We start from the raw sequence: 12,749 nt of genomic DNA, 5'->3' as shown, positions 1-12,749 counted from the left end.
TGAGGCTCTGTGCTGAGGTCTGACCTGAAGCAGAGGTCAGAGGTCATCTTCCCCCTCAGGTGTGGACATTTAGATGATGTATATCCAAACTTTCTCTTACATACATTATAAACCTTGATCTGTTTTTGTGTTATTTTACTGTGTGATGAGGAAACCACAAAGAGAAGGAAGCTGTCCTGTAATTATGGAAGCAAATATATGGAATTATTCTCTCTGAGAATGAAGGAAACTTCAGTTTCTGACCTTTGAGGCATGGTTCTGGTTCTGGTTCTGGTTTCCATATCTCTACAGCAGCAGCAATAGATGCAGTTTCTATTAGAAGAGTAGAATCTGGCTCAGCTAATTTTAAAACTTTAGTAAAAGGTGGGATTTGTACTGAGTTATTTCCTGAACAGTGAAACCAAAACAACAGGAAACCAAAGGGAACCTGAATTACAGCTCAGGGTTGTCACAGTAACACAAAAATAAGGATCATTTCAGCTTTAAATAAATCATCAGGCCTTCTGTATTTATTTGTATTTATTGGTACTCCTGATTCTGATTGGCTACAAATAAAAGGATGGGCAATAAAAAATAAGCACAATCACAATAATTAATCAATAGCTGGGGATCAGTCTGCCAGGGCCTCCTCCCCTGGCCGCCGCCCAACACACACCGCACATCGAGAGGAGTCAGTCCAGGTGGCTCGGGCATCTGATTAGGATGGGCGCCTCTTGGGTGAGGTGTTCCAGGTATGTCCTACGCTGGAGAGATTATATCTCTGGGCTGACCTGGGAACGCCTCGGCTTCCTCCAAATGAGCTGGAGGAGGTGGCTGGGGAGAGAGAGGTCTGGGCTTCTCTCTTTAGGCTGCTGGATAAGTGGAAGAAGATGGATGGATGGATGGATGGATGGATGGATGGATGGACAATAATTACAGTAAAAATGTGTTATTTAGGAAACACGACGTGTAGAGTGAAGCTAAAGGTTTTATCTGGAACTCTTACAGCTTTCTTCAGAGTAATATTTATGAGAAAAACTGGAGCATATTTGTTTTTCTTCCACAAATGGACCTTTATAAATGATTTTATTGTAAAGCTGGCTTCAGATCAGAGCAGCAGTCTCGCTCAGCAGTTTCACTTCATGATAAACAACAAACATCATCTGAATTCTGTCCCACCCCCCCAGGTTACATCGACTGCAGCAGATCCAGAGTTGGGGTTCACCATCATATCGTGCTTCATTTCTCCCGACTCCAATCCCAGCGTGCCCTCGGACTACACGCTCATCGAGACAGTTTGCCCCAAAGATGTCTCTGTCACGTACCATCCTCAGAGGGAATTCCCCGTCCTGCCTGCAAAGAAGGATAACAAGATCTTCAGCTTCACCTTTAACTCCTCCTTCAAAGTGTCCCTTCTTTTCCTGCACTGTGGGATGTCTCTGTGCTCCAAGACACCTCAGAAGAACCGAAATCTGCCGCCGGTATATAATCTTCTCCAAATTACTTTGCATGTTTAATCGTTTACTGTAAAAGCTGTTGGTCTCTAAAGAGCCGTACAGCATCAGCGGTGTAGGTGTAGGGCGCCATCTTTACTTTGGCTCAGCTGAAGCCATTCAGGCTCAGCTCTGCGCCCAAAGCCAAGCAGGAAGCATGCATCGATGTACAGCCTGCAGCTCTCTGCCATCATTCTCTTTGTCTCCCTGTGTTCAGCCTGCTGTAAACAGGCATAGTGTTAGCACAGCGATCTGAGGCGGACTCACAGCTGTGAAGCTAACTGCGATCATCATCAGGGTCCCTCTGAGGGTTCTCGGGGTGTCTTTGATGTCCAAGTTGAGCAGATATGACTGAATGCATTTATTCAGTTTGAGCGGTTTGTGCTCTTCGCTCTAAAATGTCTCATATTAAGTTAACCTTTTTCTTTCCTCCAGTGTTTATCGCCCACTGCAAACTGTGATTCTGTTTCTGGCGACAACATCATGGCCATGATGATAAACCAAAAGGTGTCGACTCAGCCGCTGGTGGTGGTGGATGGTCCGGCTCAGCCAGGCACACCAGGTGAGCTCTGTGAGCCACAGGTATGAGTGTGATAATAAACCTGGACTACAGGAAGCAGCGGCTCTGAAGGCCACATGAAGCCGGTACACCTGAACTCCATTTACTGCTGTGTGTGAGTGTGATCGTGCACACAGGTGCACGTGTGTGTCCATTTACATCTGTACACAGGAGTGTGTTTAAACTAGCACATGACTCAGACTCAGACTAAGGCCCAGTTCTGCTGTGGACCAGGCCGTGCTGAGGGTGAGGCGGAAAAGAGGAGTCATGCAGCACTGAGCGCCAGTTGTTTTCACTTAGCTCTTCGCTGTGGCCTCGGCTTTCCACCAGAGGGGGGAGAATGAGGAGTGGTGCTCCTCTGGATGGCTTTGGGAGCCCAGTCAGAGCCTGAAGGCCCCTCGATCGTCACTTGCTTTATCGCAGCATCTCGGGGGGAGTAAGGGCATTCAGAGGGGTGGGAGCAGCCTGCAGGGGGTGGAGGCCTGAGGTAACGCCATCACACGATGCTTATTATGACCTAAAGCTAAATGATATATAATCTGTGCCTGTTCTCTAGCTGGCTGCCAGCATTTTTCAAATTAGCATCCCCTCTGAGCAATGACATCACCAGGAGACCCGGGGTCAGCTTGAGTCGTTTTTATTGGCTTGTGATTTGATATAAATGACATCATTTTAATTGGTGTAAGATACAGCCGGGCTGATATGTCAGCGTGGCTCTGGGCCTCCGCTGCAGTGTGGGTTTGAACCCGCGGCCCTCTCTGTGCCTGCTGCTGTTCTGCTCCCACTATCCAAAGACATGGATGTCGGGTTAATTACAGACTGTAACACAGCCAGAAATGTGAACGTACTCTTGAAGGGTTCGTCTGTCCTCCTGTCAGTCGTGATGAGACCAAACGATGAGAACTGATAGATGAATTTTGTGGCTGCGCCCAGCTGCAGATGATAGTTTCCAGATTTTGGTCTCACTTATGAACATCAGTATTGGTAACAGCCTCAAAACCACTCAGAGCTCGAGTGTGAGTCAGGGGTGTACCTCCAACCAGAGGTGGGTGGCTTTATTACATTGTAGTAAAGCCACCCACCTCTGGAGGTCAAAGTTGGCCATCAGTTTTCACTCTGTGGATGGAGTCACGTGTTGCTGTTGATGAGCGACGAAGCCGAGGAGGGTGCACCGCCTGCACCGCTGTGCCATGCAGCGGGTTTATTTTCCATGGAGTATGTAAACACAGATATGCCATAAACACGCTGAAGAAAACAAACAAGCCTCAAATTCAAAGAACACAAAGGCATCGCTTATGCTAGGATGGCAAACAAAATAAGCAGCCTTTTCAGGGGCCGTGGCTCTGCACTGGACAGCATCCCGGAGAGCTGAGCTCAATCTGCAAATCAAAGTGAGCCACTTGTGGCCAACTTGGTGCCTGGAAAACATGGAAAACAGCCTCAAAGCTCTGCCATCAAAATTAGATTTACTGCTTCACAACGCCAATAAATGTGTTCCTTTTTTATGTCCTCAGGAACATTTAGAAAACGTTAATCTGTCTGAGAGGCTGGCAGCGTTGATTATATCGTCACATCAGTACAAGTAGGACTCATTTAGTGTGGAGTCTGCAGAGCATAAAGGAAGAGGGCAGCTTTAAAGTCAGCATCGTTGTATTAAACATACTGTTAGGGTGAAACTGCACTTCCTAAAATATGAATGGGTCGATCCTGCAGATCACTTATCTTTGTAAGTAGCTGATTTCCCATAAAATATGGTTGGTTTTATAAACTGACTGAATGAGGCTGTCCATGCGGTTCGCTGTATTCACTGGCCACATGTCAAGAAGCTCACTTTAGAGTTTTATGATATTTTTAATGATGAACTCTCAAAATCAAAGAGCGTGCGCTGGTTAGGGTTCCTGCCTGAGCTGAACACCAGCTAATGGACCGGAGCTGGGCTCAGTAAGTTCAGGGTTTATACGTTTGAACCGCTTCTCTGAGGAAAGGTCAGAGTTGAACCAAAACAAGTCATTATGCAGACAAACACACATAAAGAAATGACGTGCGTAGAGATATCAGTGCTGTTTCAGCTTTGGGAAGAACACAAATCACGAGTGTAACTTTGATGTCTGGTTGTGTTAAAGCAGCAGTCAGGAGCAGGCAGATGTCCTGCAGAGAACGTTCCCTCTGCAGACATGAAGGCCGTCTTTGAAAGCGAGCTTTCAGCTTCATGCAGAACAGATCTTTGAGTCAAGCTGACACGAGAACGTTACACACTGCAGGTATTTCGCTGCTTCTGTCTGCATGTGTTCGTGGCCTCTTGACATTTTTAGCGTAACAAGTCACCCAGGACAGACTAAAGGGGAGGAGGGCTGCAGAGAGGACGTCCTCTGGCCATCGTCCCCTCTCAATTAAAGTCTTCTCTGATGACCTGTCATCATCCATTACGCGAGATGAAAACGTAAAGGTGTTCTGTCCGAGAATAGCGCCCATTGTGCGGACACGCACCAGGTTTGCCTCTTGAGTTCACTCGTACACAAGCAGCTTTGTGCTGTTTGTTAAGACATCATTACAGCTAATTTCACTTTTGAAAGCCTTCCAGGTGGCTTGAAATAAATGGGTAAGACTGGTGAGAGTCAAAAGGTTCATGGGTTAGGACGCTGCCGGCTCACAGTCCCCTTACACTTTACTGCACTGTAATTCATACTGTGTGCTGTGCATCTGTACACACAATGGTCAACATGCATTTACATTTTACTATGTTATTTTTGCAGATGCTACATTTGAAAATCCAGAAAATCGTCCTCCTGATGGTAAAACTGATTCTTTTATTTTTCATTCATATTTCTGTGAACCCAAAAGCATCAGATCATCATTAGCTTAGGTCACTTATTAGTTCACACTGACACGTCACAGTGGGGCAGTGTTGGCCTTTTTACTTTCTCACTGAAAGGAAGTAATTAGATTACAAGTGTAGCTGCTGCCTGTAGCGTTGGATCTGCCTGGATCTTAGGTGGATGGCATCTGGAGTAAGAAATGAGCGTCCCTTTAAGTGTGACTGGGGGGTAAACATTTGTTCTGTGATCGACTATCTGAGAAATTACTTTCATAATTCCAAACATTTGTTTTCTTCTTTGACACGTTTCAGGTGATTTTGGTTCTCGTTCATGCTAAAAATGCTAAAAACGGTGCCGGCTTGTTTTGCAGGAGTGATGTATGTGATCGACACTCCTGTGGTGGTGGGGATCGCCTTCGCAGCCTTTGTGATCGGGGCTCTTTTGACCGGAGCTCTGTGGTTCATCTACGCACACACAGGTAGGTCCGTTACCTGCCCCCCCCCCCCCCCCCCCGCTTCTCTGTGTTAATGAGAAGATAAGACGCAGAGGAATGCTTAAAGGCCTCTGTGCCAGAAATGTGCCGCTGTGATTGCCAAACATCCTGCTGCTGACAGAGGCCTGTTCACAATAACGTATTGACTCCTCTACTGTAAATATATCCTGTTGGTCAGCAGCACGAGCTCTTCTCTTTCCTGCCTTTGAAAGTTTCGGGGGCCACGGGGTGGTCTCTCTCAGTGCAGTTTCAGTACAATGGCTGGAGACGAGTTGGAAATTCCCCTTGTTGGGTTTAGTGGGCGCTCACAGGAAAAGACACACAATCTGTCCATTAGATGCCAAGACCTTCCCCTCCATCCCCAGCCCGCTGACCATAGCTGACCCCTGAGAGGAAGCGAGTTCCCAGCAGCCCGCTGAGTCCAGCGTTGCATAGAGCTGCCCTGTTCTCGTCTGCCTGAGTTTGTGACTGATGGAGCTGTTTCACTTCAGTTTGACGGTGTTTAGTGGCTGCTGCAGTAAATCATCCTCTCAGGTAGTTACAATAATACAGACGCGCGTCGGCTTACTGTGTTTAGTTCTTTTTGAATTTCTTTTAGCCGTAAAGATCAGCTGTCAGAGTTTATCTTTGTCACAGCATTCATGGAGTGACCAAGAAAGAAACACAGTCTTTGCATTTGGCTGATCGTGCCTATCACAGCGAACATGCATGAAGAACAGGTGTGAAGACTGCACTGCAGGCACAGCCAAGACTCCAAGTTAGACTTCCTTTTATTAGGAACATCTACTTTAGGCGGGTGTGTTAAGCAGCGTTGGGTGAAATGACCTTATATGGCAACACTTTGTGTCCCATGTAAACCCGAGAAAATATATCCCTGAAAACAACCACTGTAAATACCTCCTCAGAGCGTTTTTAGAGCAGTGATGAAACAAGAAAACTAAAGTGAGTGTTTGGGCTCAGGGTCTGAGGAGCTCTCAGAAAACTTAGATTCAGTCATTGGAATTATATTTAGGGCTTTTGTATCTAAGACAGTTAATTCCCTATAAGGCAGTCAGCAATATAAATGCTTCACAGTTTCACCTCTGACTTTTTTCTCATTGTCTTGGCGCGTGCAGTCGGTTTATAGGGCCGCTCTCCGCCGCTGCTCAGTTGGGGAAATAATGTGGATGAAAAAATTAAACCAGCGTTTGAAAGAGGCTGAGGTGAGGAGAGACTTCACACATGAGCAGGTCCACTCTGGAGGTGCCCTGTGGGTGTGATGCCCACAGCAGAGCCTGCAGGTGGAACGTTGGAGCCGTTCAGATCGAATCGGTTGCAGCACGTCCCTCATTGGGCAGATGTGGTCATTAAGATCCAGTTAAACATTAGCATATTAGCTTTGTCACCTTATCATCCAGCTCCGTGCTGCTTTGTGCTGTCCACATTTCTGCTCAGTCTGTGGCTCAGGGGTTAATACCATGGAAATCAAGCTAGGTTGAGCCTGGCTGTCACAGGAAAAGAGATTATGAATATTAACCAGCCAAAGGCCTTCACAGAGATGTCCACCATGACTCTGCTGTAGATATGAAGGCTGCAGTGCTACAGCATATGCTCAGCTTTAACAGCACTCTGGGTTCTTCCATAGGGGTGGGGAAAAACTGATAGGCCATAATATTGTAATATTTTGTTGGGAATATTGTATCAATACAGGGACACCAAATATTAATAAATACATTAAAATATTCTGTGGCTTCTGTGAACATGTGGGCTCCTCTCAGGCACCTCCGCTGAGATAACCATCAAACACACTGAGCACAAAGCTACTCTGCAGATAAATGCTGTCTAATTTCTAAATGCCTGAATGAGTCTGTCAGTGAGCACAGCTGGAGGGGAACACAGCTGGATGTTTTCTGGTTCCTGTAGAACAGGAAGGATGCTGAGCAGCAGATATGTGATAATGCTGTATTATCAGAAACAAATAACACCTAAGTGCCAACTTGACCCCATTCGATCACAGACTGAGATCAGACTGACTCCTGGTGACATTTATGGCAGGTTTTAGTGACGGTGCTGCTTCACAGTCTCGTTTTACAGTAAAAATTTCATCCTGCTGTATAAAACAAATATCGACAACGTTGAACTTTGAGGACATCATTTGGAGCAAAGTGATGAATCGCAGTATATGTTACTGCATGTATGATATGATAATATCTTACAGTATGATGGGGTGCTTGCTGATTCTTGCCTCTGTTCTTGGCTCATTCCGTTCATTTCCTTTAAGATCAATAAAGTATGGATCGATAGATCGATGTATTGATCGAGCGCTCTCTGCGGATGCTCACAAAGAGCTGATGCTGGATCAGCAGGTGCTGTCCTGGATGCAGCTCACCGTCACCATCACATGCTTGTCCTTTATGTGCTGAAAAATAACGTGTCCACCCCACAAAAGCTGCAGACAGCCCCCCCCCCCACACACACACACACACACACTCAAAGTGAAATCAGCTGATTGGAGGGATCAGCTGATGATTGTTTTTGTTTCTGTGCACCAGTCGTGCACTTGAAGCAGCGTTGTAGCTCATTAGTACAGTGATGTGTTACTGCAGTACAGAAAGATGTAATATGATGACTTTATCCAGCACCACAAACACACTGTCCCCGAGTACACATCTGTTCCTACAGCTTCAGACAGCTTTCATTCACAGTATGTTTCAGCCACATAAAAGCAGCCTTTATCTCTCCTATCTAGAAAGATGATATCAGACTTGGGAATTTAAATTTCCTCTGACGGATGAGGTGAATCCAAGTGCCTTTGTTTCGTAGTGCTGTTGGTCCTGAGGGGGAACGCCTGCTGGCAGCCCTGTTCTGGTAAACATTAGCAGAAGTGTGGGGCCCCAAAGAGGGAAAGAGATGCCTGTGGATACATATGCCGGTCATATATGCAAGCATATATTCAACTTCTAGAACAAACTATGGATAGAGGAATCTCTCTCCAGGTTCAGATAAGCTGTAAAACAAGCAGAGTAATAATTGGGCTCAAATGAAACACAGACTTGGCTTTTTTTCAGAAGCCGTTCATCGTCTGAGACAAACTCAAACACTTTTATTTTCCCCTCATTTTAACCAGTGGATCCCAAGAGTTTATGAAACGAAATGCTTATTTAGACATAGAACAATAAACCAGTCACTGTTTGAGCGCCGGTCACAGGGCCCGCCTTGTGTTTGTTCGGCTTTATCTGCTAAAGCTGGCTAATTGGTTCCAGATAAGGACAGAAATGAACTCTATGAACGAAGAGACGTCTTCGTGTCTTTGTTCAGAAGGACGTGACTGTTTGTTTCTGGTCCTCCTGAGGTGGCATCTTCAGAGGATTAGCACTTAAAAACACAACCTGTGGCAGATTATGGTACCGTTAGGGCAGATGCTTCTATAACTGAAACAGTGCTTCATACTCAGAAGTTTTTTCTTGAGTAAAATGACATAAATCTACGTAAGAATGTGCAAAAACATGCTCCGGTTTGATACCGGCTGCAGTGAGAGCTTTACACCATTTTTCTGTGTGCAGAAGAACGAGGGAGGCTTAGAGGAGCTCAGTTTGTAGCTTTAACCAAATCACTTTGTAACGTTCCTGCCGATGGTTGCCTTTCTCTGAATTATTTTTCCTCTCTCCCTCCTGTCCAATCCCCTTCCTCCTGCGGCCCCACTCCCTCTTCTGCTCGCCATCTAGGTGAGACAGCTGGCGCACAGCCGGTGCAGAAGTCCCAGCCGGTCTCGGAGAGCAGCAGTACGGGCCACAGTATCGGCAGCATGCAAAGCACGCCGTGTTCCAGCAGCAGCACCGCGTAGCCCGGGACGCCGCCCAGCAGGACGCGCTGCCAGGACGCTCTGACGGTTCACAGGGACCAGTTTATCTCCTTCCATGAAAGGAATTATTTTGGGGGATGTGACAGGACAGAAAAAAGCATGATTATAAAAAAAAAAACCACCTTAAGCCCACGTGTTAAATTGGTGCCACCTTAAGTCCGTGCAGACCGACGTACCGTCAGTCACGCTGATGTGTGTTAGCTCTGAGACACAGCTTGGCAGCCTCGACCGAGAAACAGTTTATTCCACACATTTCTTTCTAATCCAAACGCTGCTTTTTTCTGACCACAGCAGCCTGTTGTTTTGACCTTAGATGGTTTGATTGGGGCTGGTTGTATGGAGCAGGTGTGCTCGGAGAGCGAGCCGCCACAATAAGGCTGCATGACGTCGGTATTAATAAGATGTTGATGGCTGGACCGCAGCACGTTGCTTTATGACAGTGGAACCCAGAAAGTGACCAGGAAGCAAATAAACCACTATGTTCATGTGCAGTGTGAACACAAGTCATCATCTCGACACGGAGACGAAGGCTTTAACAAGACCGTCTGAGTATGAATGTATTCAAAAGGGTAAATGCCAAAAAAATGTGAATGAAAAATGTGAAAGATGTGCTGATAAAATTCCACATTTTCTAATCATTTGTACTTAATAAGGGATCGATTGACACAGCCGGGAAAGGATATCGATGAGCAGTTTGAGTTTCGAGCCATGTTCCTTTAATTAGCTGTTGTCAATGGAAGAGTTCAGCATTAAGAGGAATATTTGATGCTTTTAATCAAACCTCGTTTATATCTGTGTGTTAAATATGGAGCCCAGTTCAGTGATGAGTAGCCCTACTTAGCATCCCAGGAGGAAATGCCGAGTTCAGAGACGTGGTCAGTCATTTTCAGTCTGAATAGGGCTAAAACCCCTCAGTATGTTTAAGAGACATGGTGAATATATGATACAATAATAATAACTGATCATTCAATGAGAGAAATCAGCCATAAAGTGTTCAAAGGTTATCCAAATGTTACTATTGTTGTTTCACTGCCCCACAAAAGGACCAATGTTGATTTATAATGATTTTTAAAATTTTGACCCTCTATAGAATATTATTGAACATGCAGATATTTTCATATTGTGCCCAGACTCGATGATAGCACTGAGCTTCAACACTAACTCGTTATCCTGTTTATGTGTTTGTGTGAAAGACGCCCGCCAACCCAAAGCGACGCTCAGCTCATCACCAGTGTCTGTGAGGCAGACATAGAAACAATGTTACTTCAGATCGTCTCAGTTTATTAATAATCAGAAATGATAAATCGACATTTTTAAAGGGATCTTTTTGTGCTGCTCTGCAGTGTTTCTGCTGAGCTACAGGACACTAACCACCAGCACCGTCCTCCACACCGATCCGAGCAGGAGAAGAAGGGTATTTGTCAAAGTGCTGACTTCATTTAAGGCCTGTATAATTTTGTATATTATTGTATATACTCACGTGTGTGCTAGTTGTGTTGTTCTTTGTTGGGGTTTGGCTGGATTATCAGTGGAAGGTCCATTAATGCGATTTCTCATTAAAAAAGGTCACATGAGGTTTTAATAATGGAGCGCGCGGTGACCGTCTGTCAGATAATCAGTCGCCATCAACAGTCCCAAACTCACAGATGAAAAACGACACACGTGGTTTGATCTGAGGATAAAACGAGGATCAACATCATCGAGCTGCTCATCAGAGCTTTTTGTTGTCATCGTTTGCTTTGCTTTTTCCCCGTGTGTGCGTGTGTGTGTGTGTGTGTGTGTGTGTGTGTGTGTGTGTGTGTGTGCGTGTTTCTTTTGGCACTGACTGTGTTGAATAAGCTACAGCTAAAGCTTATTGTTTTCGTCCTCATTGCTGAATGATTGCTGTAACTGCTCTGCTAGCATTTAACTCTGTAAGCAGTAACAAGAATGTATCTTCTCTTTGCTTTCCTATGTAAACCTGTATAAAGCTTTCTATAGAGAGTTTAAATATATATTTGTGTATAAAGTTATATTTTGGGATATGCTAAGAGAAATTTATTGTCTTCTGTGTGTACGTACTGTGAATTGTGGATCAAACATAACTCCGATTTATTTACACTATTCATTTATAAACCTTATACCGTGCTTTAGGACACTTTAATGAAATAGTAATATTTATAGTCAGAAGGGGACTAATCTGTTACTTTTTCTCCCTTTCTGTCATTAAATGAAATGATGTGTCTTAAAAATGTATCGAGTTCATAATGAATACTTTATACAGAGTTGTTATTTTTATTATGATATACAAACAGATCTGTACATGGAATCCAAACGTTTTGTTTAAGCATGATGTTCTTTTGATGTCTTCTCACCATTTTATATGAACCATGTGTCAGATATGAAGTAAAGAGATCTGATGTACGTCTTCAGTATAAAGTTTATTTCACTGTAGCTGTGGATACAAAAATCTATTTTTTCACAGGAAGTTATCAAAGGACGGGGTCGTATTTATTTATTTTTTTTATTAAACAGCCCAGATACGCAGCATGTCGTCACAGCAGTGACACGTGCACCCGCCCTGATGGCACTAAAGTAACTATATGATCGGTTTGTTTGTGGAAAAAAAACGTCTGATTTTGAATGTGGAAATCATTTTAATAAGTTTGTTTGGTGGGGCTTCGTGCCAGCAGGAAGCTTTATGTGCTGAAGCTGAATTATGCAGCAGCCTTTTGCTGTAAGGAACAGCGTCCCTGTGTAGGGCGCAGAGAGGAAACGTGCCGCGGCCTGTAATCAGCAGGCGGAGCAGGATTAACGCTTTTGGCATTCCTGCACTCCTGTGGTTTCTCTTATCGACCGCGCTGAGGCCGGTTTAAGCATATAATTACCCCTGGCCCCCCACCCGCCCGCTCAGCGGCCGGGCCTCCAGTTATGTTCTGGATCTAATCTTCTCATTTGAGATAATTTAGGGATATTTTTCACTCAAACTAACAATTCAGTACAATTTGTGAGTCATGTTTCAAATACCAACATTCCTCCCTGTGTTTTGGCCCAGTGCATGCTGGGAAAAGCTTCATGAACAGGTACGGCTAATGTCAAACTTATGAAATAATTTGTGCCACAGTAAAAGCAGCAGATCTGCTGTCACTCAAAGCTGAAATCGGAGCAGATATCATCGATTCTCCTTATTGATTGTATTTTTTCTGACCATGTGACTGCCTTGTGTTTCTCTATGAATGTGTCATTTGTGTGTCTGCATGTATGTGAGTGTTTGCTCTGCTCTGGGCTGTTTTGGGTGGGTTTGAAAATATAGTTGTGACCTCCCCTCAGCGCCACGATGGCCTTTTATGGGCGTTTGTAAATGTGCCAGTCAGCGCTCGTTGTTTCCTTTGGGTGTTGAACCCGTTCATACGCTGTAAATATGCACGATGTTTGTGCTCCCATTATGACCAATAAATGCTGGTCACTGCGCTGCCATGTTGGGCGTCTTTGTGCTGGCTGCGTGTGGATGCGGCTCAGAACAATGAGCTGTGGTAATGATGTGTTAGGCTCGGCTCTTTGCTGGTGAAGTCATGACTCGGCTCTGGTG

General features: G+C 44.9%; 1 protein-coding gene across 1 annotated transcript in view; it reads left to right on the top strand.

Annotated features, from left to right (window-relative positions):
- The window catches only part of tgfbr3 (transforming growth factor, beta receptor III), a 67,426-nt gene extending 55,842 nt beyond the window's left edge, over positions 1–11,584 (top strand). Inside the window, exons 13-17 of the mRNA XM_030727166.1 lie at positions 1,167–1,460; positions 1,908–2,034; positions 4,785–4,823; positions 5,218–5,325; positions 9,045–11,584. Of these exons, the coding sequence (XP_030583026.1) occupies positions 1,167–1,460; positions 1,908–2,034; positions 4,785–4,823; positions 5,218–5,325; positions 9,045–9,163 (687 nt within the window). The 3' untranslated portion in view covers positions 9,164–11,584. The remainder of the gene's footprint in view (positions 1–1,166; positions 1,461–1,907; positions 2,035–4,784; positions 4,824–5,217; positions 5,326–9,044) is intronic.
- Positions 11,585–12,749: the final 1,165 nt, after the last annotated feature.

The sequence above is a fragment of the Archocentrus centrarchus genome, chromosome 4, assembly GCF_007364275.1.
Source record: "Archocentrus centrarchus isolate MPI-CPG fArcCen1 chromosome 4, fArcCen1, whole genome shotgun sequence".
NCBI lineage: Eukaryota > Metazoa > Chordata > Actinopteri > Cichliformes > Cichlidae > Archocentrus > Archocentrus centrarchus.
Note: the sequence above shows the minus strand (reverse complement) of the source record. Positions and strands in the feature narration are given on the sequence as shown.